The sequence below is a fragment of the Eretmochelys imbricata genome, chromosome 18 (assembly GCF_965152235.1).
Source record: "Eretmochelys imbricata isolate rEreImb1 chromosome 18, rEreImb1.hap1, whole genome shotgun sequence".
NCBI classification, from domain to species: domain Eukaryota; kingdom Metazoa; phylum Chordata; order Testudines; family Cheloniidae; genus Eretmochelys; species Eretmochelys imbricata.
In genome coordinates, this window is record NC_135589.1 from 14832448 (window position 1) to 14852862 (window position 20415).

General features: G+C 50.4%; 1 protein-coding gene across 1 annotated transcript in view; it reads left to right on the forward strand.

Moving 5' to 3' along the window:
- The window catches only part of PLEKHN1 (pleckstrin homology domain containing N1), a 40145-nt gene extending 19939 nt beyond the window's left edge, over nucleotides 1-20206 (forward strand). The window contains exons 6-16 of the mRNA XM_077837593.1: nucleotides 787-911; nucleotides 3821-3970; nucleotides 4767-4847; nucleotides 11499-11568; nucleotides 13313-13467; nucleotides 14745-14945; nucleotides 15550-15813; nucleotides 16752-16904; nucleotides 17717-17929; nucleotides 19354-19402; nucleotides 20031-20206. Coding sequence (XP_077693719.1) covers nucleotides 787-911; nucleotides 3821-3970; nucleotides 4767-4847; nucleotides 11499-11568; nucleotides 13313-13467; nucleotides 14745-14945; nucleotides 15550-15813; nucleotides 16752-16904; nucleotides 17717-17929; nucleotides 19354-19402; nucleotides 20031-20206 — 1637 coding nt within the window. The remainder of the gene's footprint in view (nucleotides 1-786; nucleotides 912-3820; nucleotides 3971-4766; nucleotides 4848-11498; nucleotides 11569-13312; nucleotides 13468-14744; nucleotides 14946-15549; nucleotides 15814-16751; nucleotides 16905-17716; nucleotides 17930-19353; nucleotides 19403-20030) is intronic.
- The last annotated feature ends 209 nt before the right edge of the window (nucleotides 20207-20415 follow it).

Sequence of the window (20415 nt, forward strand, 5' to 3'; positions counted from 1 at the left end):
AAAACAAAAAACTATGAAAATGTTTATTCTTTTACCTATAATATTTACAGAGGAAAGAATGTTAAAAGTGGACTGACTTTGCCCTATTGTTTGTTTTTAATTATTGTGCACCTCCTATGCTCAAATAAATTTGTTAGTCTCTAAGGTGCCACAAGTCATAGAATCATAGACTATCAGGGTTGGAAGGGACCTCAGGAGGTCATCTAGTCCCACCCCCTGCTCAAAGCAGGACCAAGCCCCAACTAAATCATCCTTTTCTTTTTGCGGATACAGACTAACCCGGCTGCTCCTCTGAAACCTGTCGTACAGCTTAGAATCAGATTGTGAAAATAGTCTGTTTCAGCTCCCTTTTGTTTCTCGCCCTTTGGCTAGTCAATTTCTCAGGCATTGCTAGGGTTGCAGAGGAAATTTAAAACCACTTTTTTTGGACTGGATTTTTGTACGAAATAAAAACATTTCCAGCGATCTCCGGTTTCATAAAAGCTGTGTTTTTATACTACCTACATTTGGGACCTAATTCTACCTGACAGTGCCCCTTTAAGAACTACATTAGCAAGGTGGACAACTCTCTTCTTACAAAATTTCTCCCAGCAACTTGAGACCTTAGGCTCAGCCAATGATAAGTGCTACATCATCAGAACAACCTCTCTCATTGGCTGAGCGCAGTACAGTATTGCCTAGCAACCAGGGAGAGCTGATTAACCCTTTGGTGCTGCATGCAGTGCCTTTGTAGAACTTTGCATTTTGCTGTATATGCTCAGATCATCTTCTGCCTTGGGTCCCTAGGTCCCCTGCTGAACCCCCTCATTGTGTACTGCCCCAGCGAGTCGGAGCTCAAGCGATGGCTTTATCACCTGGAGAAACAGATCCATCTGAATGGGGGAAACCTGGACGGGTCCTTCCTCTCTCAGGTTAGTGACCTGGGCCGTGGTCGGGAACAGGGTGATCTCAGGCTTTCAATCAGTTGGTCTCAACCTTCTGCGTACCTTGGCCCTGCTATCAGAGCCCATCTTCCTCTGTGTCCCAGAATCCTTTGTGCCACCATGACACAGTGGTTTACTCCTGATATCTGGGGACCCGGGTTAAGCAGCTGAGCACTTTAGCGGGGAGTTGGGAGCACCTTAAATTCCCCTCCTCACATGCAGCCACTAGTGACCAATTCCGTCGGCTAGTGTAAACTATTAATTGCAAATGCCAAAGGCTGATGACATGCAGGACACCTGGGCTTCAGCTGTGGTTCTGATCTCTTTCTCCATGGGCCAGCAGGAGCTGGAAGCATGGGGGAAGGAGGAGGGAAAGCAAGATGCCTTGCCTCGCTCAGTAGTAACCCCTTCTGGTATTATGGAGTAGTGCCGAGCCAGGTTTGGAAGAGAATACTGGCTTGGAATGGTGATGACAGATATTAACTTTTCCCTGCTACAGCACCTTCCATTTGAGGACCTCCAAGCACCTTACACGCATTTATTTAAGCCCCTCAACACCCTGATAAGGCAGCTGATTCTTATCCTCACCATTTCACAGAGGGGCAAACTGAGGCACCAAGAGGGTTAGGTAACTCTCCCAGCGTCACACAGTCAGGCAGTGGCAGAGCCAGGGATGGAACCCAGGAGTCGTCCTGACTCCCAGTCCCTTGGTCTAATTTATCACTTGTAGTGATCAGGTAAGGAGGGCTAAAGTAGAAAGAAGGGAAATCGTCAAAGATTGTGGAAGGAGGGGAAATGGTACCGCTGTCCGATTCCTTTCCAGTTGCAAGGGAAAGCCTTGCTCCATCAGGTTTAGCAGTCTGCGCTGCGTGGCCCTGGGCTGCACTCACAGCTAGACGTCATATGTATCTGAGATAAAATGCATAATACCGACTGGCTGTTCCCACAACTACCTGTCCAATCAGAGGCCCCTTCAAAGGCCTTCACCTAGAAACTCTTTCTGGGCAAAATCTCTCCTGCCCTGCCAAACCGCCAGTGCAGCCACCCTCGTCAGTTTGCTCCCAGCATGAATCATCGGGCCTGGTACACAGAAGTGCAAGGCTGTCTGACAGGCCAACCCCTCATAATTTCTAGTCTGCCTCTAGCAGCTGAGCGCTCGCTGCTGCATGATTTCCACGCCCATCAAACATCTCTCTGCTGACGGAGGCCACCGGGAGCAGACAGGAAATCGGCTGTCAAGCTGATGAGAGAACCTGCCTGACGAGTCCGTGGGCTGTGCTGTCAGTCAGGGGTTGCTGCAGTCTGGGATTTTATTAGGCAGGGACCTGTTGCTATTGTAAAAATAGGCTTTGGAAAGGCGTGTGGATTTTCATCTGTCAGCACCGCTGATAATCAAGCCTTTTACGTGCAAATGGTCATTAATCCTGAGATCTGTAGTACACCCCCAGTTTACATAAGGAAGGGGGAGGAGGACCAGAGAGGTGACACAGTGGCAAAGGCGGGTGTAGATTCCCAGTCTCCTGCGCTAATCATTAGATGACACTGTCTTATAATTAGCATTAATCAATGTAGAGTGGGCACAGTGGCTGTGGCTAATGTCCCTCCTTCTACCCCATGACTATTATAGCCTGCATCCCTTACTGCCTGCATCAATGGCCTTTTGTTGGACTATTGTTCTTTATTATTCTTTAGCTAGTGCCATAGATAATCATGGATCTTTACAACAGGTGAAATGTCCCAAACAAGTAACGGTAGATCTTTCAATTACAGGTCAGAGCATAGATCTGGTTTCCTTTATTCTCATTTGTTAATCAGCTTGTATTATAAGTTTAAGTCCATGGGCAATATACAGTCCCCACCTTCTCTTCTGCCTCCTCCCCTTTATGCTGTCATTGCCAAAACATCCCCAGATAGACACACAAACAACTTGCATGAGGACAACGTTGTCACTTGAGAACTCTTTTTACTGCAGAAAAAAAACGGGACATTCATGTTTGCTTTTTTTTTTTTTTTTTTGGTGGCCTATCCTCAGAGCGAAACTGAAGTTTCTGTGATAAGGGATCCAAGAATCCATTATTGGGAATTGAAGGAAGCTTGGGGGACTTCTGGGGTGTGTGTGTGTTTTAATTTTGGAACTTCCTTTTTGCACATGTCTCTGAGTTCTTGAGCTTTTGCATGTGTGGGGCCTTTTAAAAGGATGTAATGGTGGGTGTATTTAATGGAAGAAAACAGGAATGAGCTGTAATGATGGAGAAACCTCGGGAAGTTCAGAGGTTAGGCTTCAGCTTGAATGAACACCCCAAACCGTGGTTGCTTCTGCATATTTTCCAAATCTGCAAAACCTTTCGAAGGAAGAGGGTGGTTCGGAAACAGGACGAAAGTCAAGAGCTGTGTTTTTTCTTCCTGGCTCTGCTGCTGACCCCATGTGGGATTCTAGGCCAATCACTTCCTCTCGCTCAGCATGCATCCAGCGCTTTTCATACATAGAACAGCCTTGGAGAACTAACCCCATTTTACAGACAAGGAAACTGAGGCAAATTATTATTAATTCTGGGATGGAACTCTTGTTTTCACTCCAGGTTTTTACTCTTTCCTGCTTCCAGCCAAGCTTGAAATATATCCTGAGACCAGCTTGTCTTCTAGTTAAACTCTCCCACTCTCAGCGATAGTCCTGCAATGCAAATATGCTAAATGATGGAGAAGAAAACAGTTAATGGAATTTTCCAGACCTTAAAACGTGGTTTAGTTTAGCTTCCAGTTGAATTTGCGGGGGGGAGGGGACAGCAGGCAGGGGAGGGGCTCTAGGGCTTGAGAAGGTTCTCACATGATTAGGCTTGGTTTTTCCATTCCTTCCACCTGGTTCTCATGCGCCTGCTCATTGTTCCCCATTTCCTTAGAGTGACTGGAAGCAGAACTCCATAGGGAAAGAGGAACTGAGGTGGTCTGTGCAGAACATGCCTGTCCAGGAATGGAGAGGGACCCAACGGGAGTCCCTAGGTGATGTCCTCTGCGTCTCCAAAGTGAAGCTGCAGCATTTGCCTTTCCAGGTAAGGCCCTGAATTAATGAAGTGACTTGCTATTGCCAGAAAAAAGTTAATGATCCAGTAACATGAAAAAAATCTGTCTGTACAATGAGAATCCAATAGGGGGTACCATTTTCTTCAGCCCTCCTCCTCTTCGCACTAGCAGGCTCCTCCCACTCAGACCCCTTCCCATATTCGTCCTAGTTACTAAAGCAAATCTTCCGTCCTGCCCCCCCGGCCTTAGCACTGCAGGCAAGGAAGTGCCTGTGTGTCCCCTGGGCTGGCTGTGCCTCTTGGATCAACACAAGAGCCACTGGGCATAGCTAGAGAGCAGCACCAGACCAGTTGAGGTGCCAGGTGTGTTGTGATGTGCAAATTCATGACTTGTGTGTGTGTGTTGAAAGAGAGGGAAAGCAACAGCTTGATTCATATACTAAAAGAAACGTCAACCCCCGCACCAAATTCCCTAGAAGGAAAAATCATAGGCCCCTGATCCTGTAAACACTTCAGTGTGTGCTTAACTTTGCACACATGAGCAGCAATTGCACTCAGTGGGATGACCCGGGCGTAAAGTTAAGCATGTGTGTAAGTGTTGGCAGGGTCAAGTTAGAATTTTGGAGCCAGCTGGAATCTTGTCTGGAAGCTGCATTTCTGGCTGTTGTGGAAGAATAAGGGCACCTATAATTCATGGACCTAGACCCTGCTCGTGGAAAGAATTCAAAGCCTCTCACTGATGTCCATCCGCTTTGGATCGGGCCCGCCGTTAGTTGTTTCCGATTGCCTCTTCTGATGCTAACTCACCTCCCCTGGGCTGTCTCAGGAGCAGCACGACAGGCTTTTGATCCTGTACCCGTCCACGCTGGTGATCGTCTCCGAAGAGCGCAATGGCCTCTACTTTAAGGTACGTGCATTTTCAAGACCTTTCTCTTCCCCAAACTCCCTTCACTTTATTTCGTTCAGGCCCCCTCTGCTCTTCTTTTCTTTCTCTCCCTTTGCCGCAACCCTGTTCTGTGTCCAGTAAGCCAACACTGTGGCACAGGGATGTCGTAAGGTATCCTCCCATGAGAACCACCTTGCAAAAGTCCAGGGGGAAGGGAGTCCACTGCCTGGGTATTTCAGTGTCTGGGAGGAGGCAGCTTCTATGTTTAGTTGTGGCTCAGAACTGGCTGGGTGGCAACCCTGCAATCCTCTCCAGCTTGAGACATACCCTGCAATGCTCCCCAGCAATCTCCGCTCACCTTGGGCTGGCTTGCAATCCCTCAGGCAGAGATGGCCCGCGTGATGCGGGGTTTTTCGGGGGAGGGGCACAGGGCGTTGGCTGGCTGGAGCTGAGGTTGCTAGGTGTATTGGGTTTGCTTGTTGTCTTCACTGAATACATTTTACCGTAAGCTGAAGAGTGCCGCACAGGGTACTGGGTGAAGAGTGAGGATCCAGGGCAACATCTGGACCTGCCCATAAAGGCGTGAAAATCTTAGTAGCAATGGGAAATATCCATGGCGTTTCCCTACTGTAGTCAACACTGGGCTGATCTCTACTGGTGGGAGCAATGCCAGGAGCTCCTGTGCAGATGGGTGGCTGCAATTCATAAGAACATAAGAACGGCCACACTGGGTCAGACCAATGGTTCATCTAGCCCAGTATCCTGTCTTCCAACAGTGGTCAGTGCCAGGTGCCCCAGAGGGAATGAACAGAACAAGTAATCATCAAGTGATCCATCCCCTGTCGCCCATTCCCAGCTTCTGACAAACAGAGGCTAGGGACCATCCCTGCCCATCCTGGCTAATAGCCATTGATGGACCTATCCTCCATTAATTTATCTAGTTCTTTTTTCAACCCTGTTATAGACTTGGCCTTCATCACATCCTCTGGCAAGGAGTTCCACAGGTTGATAGTGTGTTGTGCGAAAAAATTCCAAGCACCATGCCATCGAGCTTGGCTTTGTAGAGGAGAGAGAGGTCAGAGGAGTGGAGAGGCCAAGTGGGGAAATTCTGATGGGCCCAATAATTCCAGTGTTGACCCTGCACAGACTGAGTACCCCATGATATCCTAGCGTGAGCCAAGCTGCCAGGCCCATTGCAAAGTTTCAGTGGGTTTGCAATGAGGTGGGAGGAGTTTGCTTGTCTCCTACAGAAGATGTTGGAGGGAAGAGAGTCAACAGAAGCAGAAGGGACAGAGGGCTGGGAGGGGGTCTGTATTTCTATCCTCTCACAAAGACAAAGGTCCTGGGAAATGCCCATCACTGACATACCATACACAGTGGCTCCCTCTTGGCCCTGGGAGACGGGGTGGGGACATACTTTGGAAGCCAGGAAAGGAATGAGCAGCAGCCTTAGCATCAGCTGTGACTGTAGCCGGACACTCGATGCCCCAGGGGCTGGAGAAGAGGGCTGGGACTGGGGTGAGGGGAGAAGGAATCCAGTGATAACTTTCCCCCTCCCCTCCAGAGAACACCCTACATTTGGCGAAAGCAACTGAGCGATTTTGGCTGCTCGGCTTGAAACCCCTTAAAGTGGCCTGGCTTTCAGAGAGCCTGGAGCTGAGTCTAGGGCCCCTTTAAGAGATCTCAAGCTGGGCTTCTAAAATTACTAGTCACTTTGGAAATCCTAGGCCAGTGGTACCAGACCCCCCGACCCCCTTGGCATCTCCTTCCCGCTGGGGTAGCCAGGCTTTGCTCCAAGGCAGTTCCTCTGGGTTGGAGTTGATGGCTGTGATTCATCAGGCTCGTGAGATTGCAGCAGGGACCTGCTTTCCCACAGACATGTCAAGGCACAGGATCCTCCTGCCAGGGTGTCTGCCCTGAGCGTGGATGCTAAGATCCAGGGCGATGGGGTGGGGAAGAAAGCACCAGATCCTTTTCCTCTTGGGCTCCATGCAAATGGCAGGAGTTGCTGTTGGCGGCGGCTGGGGTGGGGGTGGAGGGGGGCGGTTGGGGAAAGTCAGGTCCCCCTGGATGGAGCAGGTAGGTTCTGACTCACCTGTGATGGGAAAAGGCCCCCGGGCTCGGCCTGGGACTGCAAAGCAGGAGCTGCCTGTGCGTGTGAGGAAGCCAGCTCTGTGCCAGAGGAGGGAGAGAGGAGCCCAAAGCAGCTGAGGCCGTGGGAAGCTGCCTGTGTGTTTTCCCCACCTGGGGATTGCTAACCTCGTTCACCGAGCGAAGCTGAGCACGGGGTGTGTGTGAAGAGATCTCAGCCCCTTCCCCCGGCTTCGCAAAGAGCAATGCTAGATGCCCAGTGAGGGGTCGGCGGCTGAGGCGGTTCCGATCAAAGCAGCTCTCCCCAGGCCACGACAGCGATGCCCCCTCAGTCCTTGTGCCACAGGAACCGGGCTCTGACGACTCCTCCCCTAGCCTAGGGGCTGCCCCGAGAGGAAGGAGTCCGAGGGGGATTGGGCGCTCAGCAGCTTGCCGCGCTGGGCCTGCACTGCCCAGGACTGCAAACAGAACTGCTCTTCTTCCCTTTGGAGTCGGGAGTGAAAAGCGAGGCTGCTGACCGAAGCTGGAGATGCCCCCACGAGCCAGGGGAGCATGTGGCTGGGAGAGGGAAGGGGATAAAGTACTGGATAATCATGCGCCTTTTCTCCCAGGAGACACTGCCCCTCGCTTCCAGGCAGATAGGCCCATCCCTTGCTCTCGCTGAGCAACCTCCCTCCCTTCTTGCTATGCAGGCCTCTCTGCTGGCCACGGGCCTGAGGCAGCATCTACCAAGCAGCTGGCACTGCCTTCTGGACGTGTCCCGGGTTCGGTGCCGTGAGGGGGTCTGTCGGACGCAGCATTGATGGGCCCTGGCCGAAGCTGCAACCAGCTCTCCTCAGCTGCAGGGCAGATTACTCCGATGCGCTGGGGCTTTGGAGACTGCCGAGATGGGAATCCCAGAGGCTCCCCACCCCCACCCTGAAAGCTGCCTTTCTGTACCAGGCTTGCCCACAAGCAGGAATGCCGGGCGTTGCTGAGGGCTGGCATTATTTCCCCACACTTGCTATGCTGGGAGGGTGGCAAAAGGGAGCCGTTCCCTGCCTACGCGGGCTGAGAATGTTCTGCACAGCAGCAGCTTTCCCAGCCGCACGCTCGCAGTGCAGTTAGTAATCAGGGTGTGGTTACTCCAGTCAGACCGAGATGTGCTGGAACAATAAAGGTACCGGCACTCTGAGCCCATTCCCAGCACCTTCCAGCCCAGCGCCTGGCAACGCTTCACACCCACGCATTCGTGAAAGCCTCACAGGCAGGGAAGTAATAATTTCTTATCCTGCTGGGGAAACTGAGGCACAGAGCAGTGACTGGATTTTCCCTAGCAAGGTCACACACAGACCAGGTGTCAGCGCCAGGACGAGGATCCAGCGTGGGGTAGGATCAGACCCCAGGAGTCCTGACTTTCAGGCTTCCCCTGTTGGTCTAATCACTAGCTCACTGTCCTTTAATGTGGCAAAGAAATGCCCCAGGAGACAGTGTACGGCTAGCTGCTATTACAGAGGCCCCAGGACCGTGGAAAGAAGCACCCATGACTACAGTGAAACTATTCTAGTGCCATTCTTCAGCAGACCCGTTTTCACATCAGTGGCACTGTACAACACGGCAAACATCCGGCGCGTTCCCAAAGCCAACCTTCCCCACGAGGGCCAGGTTCGCAAAGGAGAATGAAATGTGCCAGCCTGCACATTTTCACAAGTGATTTCCACGCAGTGCGGGAGGAACAAACAGCCCTCGATTTCGGCACAGAGCAAGAACCTGCAGGAACATATTTTCACGTTGCAGTGGGGGAGGTTTAGGTTGGATATTAGGAAAAACTTTTTCACTAGGAGGGTGGTGAAACACTGGAATGCGTTACCTAGGGAGGTGGTAGAATCTCCTTCCTTAGAAGTTTTTAAGGTCAGGCTTGACAAAGCCCTGGCTGGGATGATTTAATTGGGGATTGGTCCTGCTTTGAGCAGGGGGTTGGACTAGATGACCTCCTGAGGTCCCTTCCAACCCTGATATTCTATATTTGATTTCTGCTTATTGCATAGTCATATCTATTCAAAATCCCTCTTCACGGCAGCCAGAGGGGCAAATCCAAAGCGGGGTGGAACCCAAATGGGATGGGGTGTATGTTCTGACTCTACAGACTCATTGGGGATGGTGGTTTCTGCCTGCCTCTGATATGCATGATAATTATATATGCTCAGAGCCTGGATCTGTATTGTCCTGTGCCTTGTGCAGTGACTTACTCCAGCATAGAGGGTGTTGTAAAATGCTACTGTTCTGGTTTGGGAGCATTTCACACCTGCTCTGCACCGTACAAGGCAGCTGAGAATCAGGCCAAGGAGCCAATTAATTGGGATGTATGGAAAAAATTATGCACTAGTGAAATAGGTGGGAAGATCTGGCCCTGAAAGAACAAGTGAGGTCTGGAAAATTTTGAACTGCACTGAGCCATTTGGGTACACTGGGCTAAAGGTAACTCCTCGGACCTCAGTAGATGAATTTGGCCTTTCTGTTTGGAATCAGTTCTGCCCATCTCCTGTTCATAGGTGTCCCTTCCCCAGCCTAAGCGCTAGGGATGTCTGCATGAAACTGAACCTTTGTTTTTTAAGCACTCATTAGTTCCTGGGTCATCTTCCCCACTCCGAGGTCACTAGCCTCTCCCAGAGACAACACGACTGGCTGCCGTGCAAATTGCTCTTCGCTCACAAACAAGACTGTGGTGACATCAGGCTGCAAGTAAACAGGGCTCTTAAGAAACAAAGATCCTGGTGTCCTGCCATTTCCCCTACTTAAAAAAAAAAGAGAAAAATACCAAAAAATAAATAAATCTCTTATGTGAATTGTTTCCAGCGAGCTGCGGCTTTACAATCCAGGGGTCAGCTGCTCTTATAGGGACCGATCCTGCATCTGTTGTGCACCTAAAATTCAGTGGAAGTTTTTGGGTACTAAAGGAAAATGGGGTTTAGACCCTAACTGATACCCTGACTGTAGTAACTCTTGGGAGAAGTTCTCCTGAAAGGCCATGCCACTGATGTAAAGACACTATCAAACCCATGGCATATGGTAACTCCTGCTGAGTTCTAATCCCTGCTCTGACTGTCTCTACGCAAGTCACTTAACATCTCTTCCTCAGTTCTCTCGTTGATTAAATGGAGAAAATAGCACTTCCCAGGCTGACCTGTTGAGAGGATTTATGTTTGCAAAGCTGGACAGTCCTAGGTATTTTATTTCACCACATGCCACTACCACCGTATATGATTTATTTAGAGAGAAATCTCTTCAATGACACTTAATGGCACGTCAAGGTATATTAATCCTTAAACTCATAATTAATGATAATGTCCTCATCAGTCTTATTATTCTGTCCACCAGACCAAACAAAGTGTTGTCCAGGGCAATGTTTACAATCCATGTGGGGAAACCAACCAGAAAATCACTAGAATTTGAAAATAGTGGCACAGGAGAAAGCAAATGTTTTCCATAGGTCAGAGCTCGGCAACTCCTTATATATAATTTCCATGGCTTGGGCGTTCGAGCGACAGTCACAGTTTTTTTAAAGGCATTTTTTTTCTGTGCATTATGTGAAAATTCATAGGAGAGACTGGGCTCGTGGCTAAGTCACTGGGGTCAGACTCACCTTCTGGGTGCAATTCCTGACTCTGCCTTGTCTGCGTGACCTTGGGCAAGTCACTTAGGGCCAGATTTTTAAAGGTATTTAGGCACCTAAATACTTTCTGAAAATTCTACTCTAAGGGGCAGAGTTTTGAAAACACCAAAGTGATTTAGATGCCTAAATCCCATTGACTCTCAGTCAGACGAAGGGCTTGTCAGCTCAAACAAACTGTGGCAAGCTGGGTGTGAATCTACCCTGCACTAGCCTGCCACCCTCTAACTGTGCACATGCACCCTGTGGACGCGTGTGAACAGTTAGTTAATGCGCTTTGAGCTAGTCCTGCTTCAAGGAGGACTAGGGGTTTGTCTACACTGAAGCGGTGCTGATGTAGTGGTTCAGTGTAGACGCTATCTACACTGAAAGGAGGGTTTCTCTTCTCAGCGTAGGTAGTCCACCTCCCCGAGAGGTGGTAGGTAGGTTGACGGAAAAATTACTCTGTTGACCTAGCGCTGTCTACACGGGGACTTAGGTCGGCTTAACTCTGCCGCTCAGGGATGTGGGGTTTTCACACCTCTTCTGTCGACCTAAGAGGTGTCTGTGCTACACTGCCACTGAGGCACATAGCCTAATAGTTTGTGTAGGCAAGCCCTGAGTCACATTTGAAAATGAGACTCGATCGCTTAGGTGCTTTTGAAAATTTTGCCCTTAGTCTCTCTCTTCCTCAGTTCCCCATCTGTAAAATGGGGATAATACTGCTTCCTTTCTTCCACCTTTGGCTGTCTGGTCTATTTAGACTATAATCTCTGCATTGTCTCTCCTGATGTCCATGTACCGCACCTCGTACAATGGGAGCCTGCTCCTAGTTACAGGTTCAGATGCTACAATGCAGACAAGGACAGCCTGAAGTTTAAAAAGTAAAAAGAGGGGAAATGTTGAATGCTCTCATGCTGTGGAATTCTAAGCCTGTTCCTTTCTACAATCAGGGAGAACTGCCACTGAATGCAATACAAGTTCATTTTGAAGAAAACCAAAAAAGCTCCTTTCTAATAGAAGGTACGTGACTGATGGATACTGCGTTAAGAACAGTCAGACTGAGTTATGGGAATCTGATTCAGTCATTTAAAATTTAGGTTCCAAAATAAGATCTTCCTTCTGAGCTTTATTTTTATGTAGAAGGGTGGTGGTAGAGTTCCAAAACTTAATCTGGGCAGAAATGTTTGCTTCAATGGAAACATATTTACATTGTGCCAGTGAAAAGTCTGTGTTCAGAAACCATTTTTTACGACTGCGTGAGAGCCAGACATTGAAAATGAATTGACCCCGTACAAACAGGAAATGAAATTTACTAGTCTAATTTCACTATCTGAGCTGTGTGAAATACAAAAATAATCCAACAGCAGGCACCCCATGATGACAGCGAGACCTGCTCGACTTTTATTTTTGAATTTTGACAGGAAATTTCAGTGAAATCTCAACTTTCTAAATGTTGATGATAAAACGGAATTCAGAACAATTTTCACAGTTATTTTTTCCTGTTTATTTTTCTTCTACTACACCCAGTGATTTTAAAGCATCATTATTTGACTAAACATTGGGAGGAACAATTGTTATGATTGTTTCTTTATCTTGACTGTGTCCCCTTTTAATTTATGCCTAAACTTAAGTACAGTAAAAGCTGTTTTATTCGGCACTTCACCAACTGGAAAGCTCTATAAACTGGCATTTCTGATCTTCATTGAAATGCTGGTTTATAGTCCGGTTGGTGAGGGGCTGGCAGGGTGTTGGGGCATGGGAGGGGGTGTGGAGTGCAGGCTCTGGGTGGGAGTTTGGGTGCGGGAGGGGGTGTCAGGTGCCAGATCTGGGGGCCACTCACCTCAGGCGGCTCCCCGCAAGTGATGACCTGTCCCGGCCTCTGGCTGCTCCTAGGCGGAGGTGCAACAGATGGCTCTGCGCGCTGCCCGTCATTGGCTGGCTGTGCAGCTCTCATTGGCTGGGAACCGTGACCAATGGGAGCTGTGGGCAGCAGTGCCAGCACACGGAGCCACCTGCCATGCCTCCGCCTAGGAGTAGCTGGAGCCCAGGACAGGTCACCGCTTGCGGGGAGCCACCGGAGGTGAGCACCTTCCGGATCCGACACCCCGCACCCTCTCCCAAGCCTCAACCCGCTGCCCTGAGCCCCCTTCCACACCCAAAGTCCCTCTCAGAACCCGTGCTCCATACCCTAGCCCCACATCCCCTCCTGCACCCTAACTCCCTCCCTCTTAGTTAACTGGCATTTTTTACTTATCGGTACCCTCCCTCCCCCAACATGCCAGATAAAACAACTTTTACTGTATTGTAATTATTGAAATGACATATACATAACTCTCACTTTTTTTAAAAAAAAGAGAAGATTTACAGAATTCTGTGTCTGGTGAACTAAAGAGAAAGGTGGGGGAGGTCATATCTTTTATTGGACCAATTTCTGTTGGTGAGAGAGACCAGCTTTCATGAACTAAGTTTAAGAACATATTTAATTCTCTTTAATAATTCAAAACCTGTAGCCCAGCAGCTGGCCCGTTGCTGAAATGCCGGTGCTGATTTTTCCAGGGTAGATGCACAACAGGGGAAATTCACCCAGTACCAACGTCCGTGCAGCACTTACGTCCTACTTACACCTTGTTTTGGTGCCTGGACCTCGTGCAGGGGAAGTTAGTTCTCATGCTTACAGGGGAAGTTAGTCCTCAGTGGATTTCAGAGCGGAGAAAGATAGACTCTCAATCTGCCTCATTAACCATGTGATTTATTTTACTTCCAGGCCGACTAATAAACTCAATCCAGGTCATTTGCCCCAGCTACGAAGATTACCAGGAGTGGCTGTACTGCCTTAAAACAGCCCAGTTTCGAAATGCTGACTCTTCCCTTTCAGGATCAGAAAGCTTCTCGGGATCAAAGCCACCACACCTTGGGCAGGTAATGTATATTTATTGCAGGACGGCCTGGCAATCAGTGCGTGTCCTCAAGGACTCCCAGCTGTCGTATCTCCAGTCACATGAGACTGCCCTGACACACAAGACTGCTTTGAGTCCCACCTTGAAAGGCACTAACGAAAGTCTTTGATCATTTTAGATTATATTTAGAGCCCTATAAAAAGCAGATTCCCGGCCACAGATTATGAATCTGTTGTGCAATTTTAATGATGCATTGGTACACTGACAATAATGGTGGCTTACAAAGGTGGCAGCCAGTGCTTAACTTGTAATAGAAGAGGTGCTGGGACTCACGCAATTTTTCTGCTTTCATAAATGAAGCAGCAAGCCCCGAGGTGCTAGGGCTATGAACTGCCAAGCCTAGAGATGCCGGGGCTCAGCCCGGGCACAAATTAAGCACTGGTGACACACCTCTCCACCCTCATCCCCAGCTCATCCTGTTCCATTTGCAGCGGAAATGAGTTCAGGGCTTGGGAATTAGCGGAGGACATTTTCTCCCTGCTGAGCGTCTCGTCATTTAAACCTCAGCCTGCTCGTTTCTTAAAGACGGAGAGTTAGTTCATCTGAGCTGCATCTGCAATGATATGCCCAAATCAGCATTAGGGCAGCAGCTGCCAGCAGAAATATATGAAGGGGAGATGGGGCTTAGATGTCAAAGGAGTCTCATTAGAAATTACAAGGATGGAGTAAAGGTCAATGAAGGCCCTTTGATTCACTCTGACTCTCATCACCCCACCCCCTGAGACAGTCCCACCTGCAGCCTTTCCTCTCCCCACTCCCCAAAGCAGTCTTTCACCGAATAGCCCAGCATGGCAGTGAGCAAAATTGTTTCCCATCTGACGACTGGCCAGTGTCCAATGTGCAATGAGTTGATGGGTTTCACTCCAGTTCCCGAGGGTGACATGTCCCCGCCGCACAAACCACCATCGCAGCTGGCCCCCGTATAGCACCCTGGTTCGCAGTTCATGGGCACTTAACTCCCCTCCCACACCTGGTGGGCAGTGCCTCCCTCTCAGGCTGCCAGCGGAGTTTGCCATGGCCCTGGTCTGTGCCTAGTGAGGGGACTCTGGGCTGTCAGGCCAGCACCAAATTCACAAAGACATTAAAAGCGCAGCCAACACTAACGTGGCATTGCCCATGGATCTGAGGGCGAGCTGACCACTGGGGGTCTCTGTCAGAGCCTGGGGGATGTTGTGGGGAATGGATGAGCCTGAATCTACCAATGAGCGGTATTGGTATTTTTAACCATGCCCAATGTAGTTCCCAGGCAGCGGGAGAGGCTCACTCACCTCCGATGGGCGGACAAATTCCTGGACGTCACGAGGGAAACTTACCACCTCAACCCACCACTCCCAGCACAGTGGCTCCATCCCTGACCAGCAATCATTTGTTCTGATGCCTGAAGGCAGAGTGACCGTGACCGAAGACCCGCTGTCCCCCGGCTATGCCCAGCCTGTCCATGTAAGTGAGGTCTCCAGGGAGCCTGGGGCATACATAGGGAACCAGTTTTGACGTTGGGGAGGAATGGGTGTGTTCAACAGAAGCGGGGTTGCGCCGCTGGCCAGTAAAGCTGAATGAAAGCTACTTATTGATGCACTGGCCTGACAAGTAATTTAAATGCAATTAACCAGATGGAATAGGGGCCACTGGCTTAATTTGGTTAAACGAGAGTTTAGATCAGCAAGGGAATTTCCAAAGCAGTTGCGGGGATTGGACCTTGTTTCAGATCAGTATCCTCATTAATATTACACTAGAAGTCTGTATTAAATCCACACCAAAAAGCTATGTTCAAAGAATGGTGAGGATACAATGGGAAGGCACTGAAAGGTCAGAGAATCTCCAAGTTAAGATTACCGCACACCCTTAACACTGCCCCTTTGCCTCTAGGAACTAAAATTCGTCCTTTAATTGCACTGTCACCTGCTAGTTCACGTTCACTGTAACACGAGCATGTGTGTATTCTGGTAGGTGTGTGCCTAATCACATCTGTGTGCCTGTGGGTGACGTGTGTCCGGACTCTCACTGTTAGGACAGCTGGTCCACAGCATTTGTTGTCTTGTTTCAGTGCCTGGCAAACCCCAGCTGGCCAAGTACCGGGATCCCCAAACCAGAACTGAAGAGGGGCGGCAGCGCTCGCAAGTCCAAAGGCAAATGTGGACCTGCCCAGCAGCCGCAGCCCAGCAGCCAGGACTCGGAAAGGACTGTGTTTAGCCTCATTCCCGGAAACCCCAACCGGGAGCTGCTGTCGCCAGTGTACAATGATCCCTACTCTCCACGGAGCTCCCAGCAGAACCCAGGGGTCCCCCCGCTGCATCTGGACTCGAACAACGTAAGGGCTTCTCATCTGACTGGGATGCAGATGACGTGGCGGAGGCCTTTCTGCTCCAACGCCAGCACGCTCATGGTGGGGAGGGGAGGGTACTAGATGGACCCAAGGGATTTGGTCACCTGCCGACAGAGGCATCCATATTTCTCTCCATGCTCCTGCCCTACATTCTGCCTCACTTCCCTTAAAGGGCAACTCACAGGAACTTACTTCCACAATAGCAGGTGTTTTGGGGGCAGGAGTGAGAAACAGGATGGGCTCATCTCTGCTTTGGATGGAGCGAGGGCTCATTAACCCCTCACTTGCTCCTGGACCCTGAGCCCGAAGGCTGTGTGAGTGCTGCTCTGATTGGAGCTCTGCTGGTAAAGAGGGGTTTACATGGTGAAGGGGGCATTATTGTGGCACAGGACAGGGCATCTCCTCTTTCTGAGCCTTTCCTAGATAAATCTGGTCTCTAGAAGATCAGAGAGGCAGGACCAGCTTTAAGTGTAAGCAAAGCAATTAGCCACTGCCCTCCGTGCAGGCTCTGTAGCTAACTGGCTGGTTCTAGCTCCAGTTACAGATAGGAAAGCACGGATGTAACCTTTTCTTGCAGCTTAGGGCTCTGTACATTGTGAAGGTGGTCTTGGGAAGAGGCCAGCGGTATGTTCTGCACTGCCTTAGTGCCTGTGGTCATATCTGTTTCCATCAAGCCGTACCAAGGATAATAGCCTACTACTGGTTCACAAGCAAAGGAGTTACCCCGTTAACTCCAGTAGTTGCTGTTGATGCTGAGTTCAGTCCCCAGTGATGCACAGGTCTAGAGCCAGAGCTCCGTGATTCCATTACTTAGGACTGCATTGCTTTTGGAGTTAGAATTTCAGGGGAATCCCACCCCACGGCCCTGAATGAATCAGTGTGTCTGCGAGACCTGGCGTTAACTTTTTGACTCTTCCTTTCAGCGGAATCAATGGAGCTTGGGGGAAAGTCAGACTCTGGCAGCTCCCAGCTCTCTGGAGAAACCAGCCCCGCCCCGCTCTCCTGTGTACGCTGACCCCTACACGCCAACCCCCACCTCTGGGGGCAGGGTTGCAGACTCTGACTTCCTGGAAGAGGTACTATATGTATGTGACCGTGGGGCTGCCCAGGGCAAGAGGAGTCACATCCTTCGCTTAGTACGCAGAGCTTTGGCAGCATGTGACCCCAACAGAGCCGTGCCAGGCACTGCAAGGTTTTTTCCTGGGCAAGTGTTCCACAGGTCTGGAAGTCTGGTGCCTGTCCTCTTTGGTGACCAGCAAAGCTCTCTGCCTGTTGGCTCTGGACTGAAGCAGTGAGGAGCTGGTTTCCTCTGTCTGGATCAGGGTGCCAAGTGACCCAGAGATGAGCAAAAATGCACCAAGACTGGGGTGGGGGGAGGCGGTGAGCTTTGGTTTCCCCAAACCAGGGTGATTCAGATATAGGGACCGCTATCTCCAAACCCCTGAGTTTCAGCAGTGTTGTGCGGGGACGTATAGATGAATCAGTGAGCTCATCTCTCATAAGCTGCTGCCATTTCTGCGCCATCTTGCTGATAAATGGCAGCTCCCTTTCATCTCCCCTTTTCAGAGCCCTGAGCTGCCCTTCAGTCTCCCCCCCGGCCTTGTGATGTGGCACAGTGTCCCATCTCCCCATCCTCGTGCCTGGCCAGGATTCCCTCTGGAGTTCCTCGCCATTGCTCGGGGGCATGGCTGAGTGGCATGAGGCTATTCTCCCTCCCCCATCGAGGGCTGCGTGAGAACTCGGTGGAATTTAAAGTTTAGACCCTGAACCTCTTTTTGTGGCTCTGGTATTTTATTGAGACATCGGGGTAGGTGGAGGTGGGGGGCAGTCAGAGAAGGCCCCTATCCAGGGACGGCAGTTACCAAATTGGGATTTGTTCTCGTCTAAGTTCTTAAGATGTCATGGTCAGACTGGCTCAGAGCAGCTGAACGGCTATGCAGAAATCCCAGGGGCCCATCACCCTCCGCTGCAGAAGAAGACCTCCCACCCGTTGCCCGGCAGCCACAGTAGAGAGCCACCGGCAGCGCAGAGATACGGCATCCCTGGCACCTCGTGTCACTTCCCGCTGGCACCTCCCTCCGATGTTTCCTGTTTTACAAACGTGAGTGCCAAGATGGAGAGCCTCTGATGGCGCCTTTGGGTTGCTCCCACTGCCGCCAGACATGTTTGTGCCCTCAGGGCCCAGATTTTGATGCTAGGCATGTCTGGGCTCCCCTTCATTTCTAAAGGGCATTCCTCTGACCACGGAGCAGGGCTGGCGGGAGGTGAAAACATCTTTCAGAGACTGTGCAGCATCGTCCTGTGGTGACCTTGCGTTGCACCAGGAGGAGACAAATGTCTTGATGCTGAGATGGTACCTTGACGTGGCCAGTGGTAACAACAGCATCCCTGGTGATACATGCCAGAGTAGGTCAAGAAGTAGGCTACTGCCCAGATCCAGACTGGGGTGTTATGTAAAATAAGAGTGGGTTTGCTCCTCCTGCCCCACTGAGTCTGCAGGAGTGTTGGGTGTGATTTCAGTCCACGGCATGGGGAAAGGGATGTGCAACTCTGGTTACTTTATTAATAAGGAGTCATATCCCAAGGTCCTTATTTATGTCTGTCTTAGGCGTTTATAGCCCCCAGTTATCGTAGTATCCGAGCGCCTTACAATCTATAATGGATTTCTCCTCACCGCAGTCCTGTGAGGTAGGGAAGTATTATCCTCATTTTACAAAAGGGAAACTGAGGCAAAGAGAGGCTAAATGACTTGGCCACAGTCACGGGGGAAGTCTGTTCCAGAGCAGTGACTTGAATCTAGGTCGAGCTAGGTTAGTACCCTAACCACTGGACCATTCTCCTCTATATTGTAAGCTTTCCTGTAGTTATCATCCCTACAGAGCCTGAGCCCGTTAGCACACATATCCCCACAGGTCCCCACACAATAGGGTCAGTATCATTATCCCCAGTCTGTAGATGGGGCACAGAGAGAGAGAGAACAGAAGTTCTGAATAGCCACTATTTTTAGTTGAAGTCAATGGGAGCTATGGATACTCAGCAACTCTGAAAACCAGCCCCTAAGGGACTTGACCAAGATCACCCAGGGATTCTGTTGCAGAGCTGGGAGTTGAATGCAGATTGCTGAGTCCCAGCTGGGGGACTTAGCCACGAAGCCAGCCTTCTGCAGCATCCTTGCTCCCACAGGCTGCAGGGGGCTGAAGATGCAGCTCCTTGTCCAGGGGACATCTACTGCCCTCGAGAAGCCCATTTTCCCAGCCCAGGTGTGATGCATGCCCAAGAGCAACCTCTCTGAGTGACTAAGAAAGGATGTGGACGGGGTCCAGCTGGACCTGCCCATTATGCCAGAAAGATGATGGTTACAATGCAGCGGTGTAAAGTATTTGACCCTCAGGGATATAACCGGGGTGCATCCTGGAGGATTTGGAGGTGGGAAGCTAGAGAGCTGCGATTCCTTGGTGAGAAAGATCCCAGCATTGACATCCCAAGTGCTAAGAGACACCCCTTGTCACTATTTCTTTCCTCTAGATCCCCTCCATGAGGGAAGAATTTCTGGGCTCCTCACTGCAGTCCTCAGGTGAGTCTCCCAGGAGACAGAGAGAACCACTGACTGGTTCCAGTACAGTGCAACACCAGCACTAGATTTCTGCCTCTCGTCTAACAGGGCCCAGCCCAGCTGTATCTCGGCACTTTCTAAATCTGCCAGCAGCTGCTGTGTGTTCTGCCACCCAGGCTGCATGGTTGGTGTCTGCCATCTTCGGCTAGTGACAGAAAAGGCCCTTTTGCTGTCCCTGGGCTCCATCTCTCTGGCTTACGCTGGGGTTTGCATTTGACACAGGGCTTTTGCTAGATCCATTGCTTCCCAGTGGCTTCTCAGTGGCCACGTGACAAAGAAAAACAACCCGCCCTCAGTCGTGGCTGGCCTGCACTCTCTGTAGGAGTCTCAGCAGCGAGACCAAGAACTGTAGGGATAGAGCTCTCCCCAGGAGCTGGGCCATCTGGGGCTGGGGCAGGGCGGTATGGGCCAAGCATGCTTTGCTGATCCTTCTCTTGGATCTGCTCTCTGAGAGCTTCAGCTGCCAGTTCTCTCACTGCAGCCCCTTACCCTGTTGCATATTTTTGGAAGAGACTTATAATAGCGTAGAAATCCTGGAGCAATCAATGTAAACTGCTTTGCTGGTCTCTCTTTCTCCTCTGATTTGCAGAGGGAAGCGCTGGTGTTCACAACCTGCCCGGGAGTGGCCACCTGCGGCACGACTCTGCCTATCACGACTACGCAGAACTCCAAAGCTTCCACAGCGACTTCAGTTACGACAACCTCTGGGAGGCTGAGGAGCAGCAGGCCAAGCCCTTCTGCTGCCAGCAGGTTTATCATGTGTGAGGGCAGGAAGTCCAAGCAGTGCTCATTAAAACTCCCGGGCCTGCCCCACCCTGACCACCCTGCTGTCAGCCATGCCTTTTAGCTGTGAAGCGTGTATGGTGGGTATCGAATGAGCCGGGGGAAGGATCCCTACAGTGACTGGGTCTCCTGTGTGAGCTGAGCTCTGGCTCCGGCAGGTTTTCATCATGTTGGAACTCTTCCACCAAATC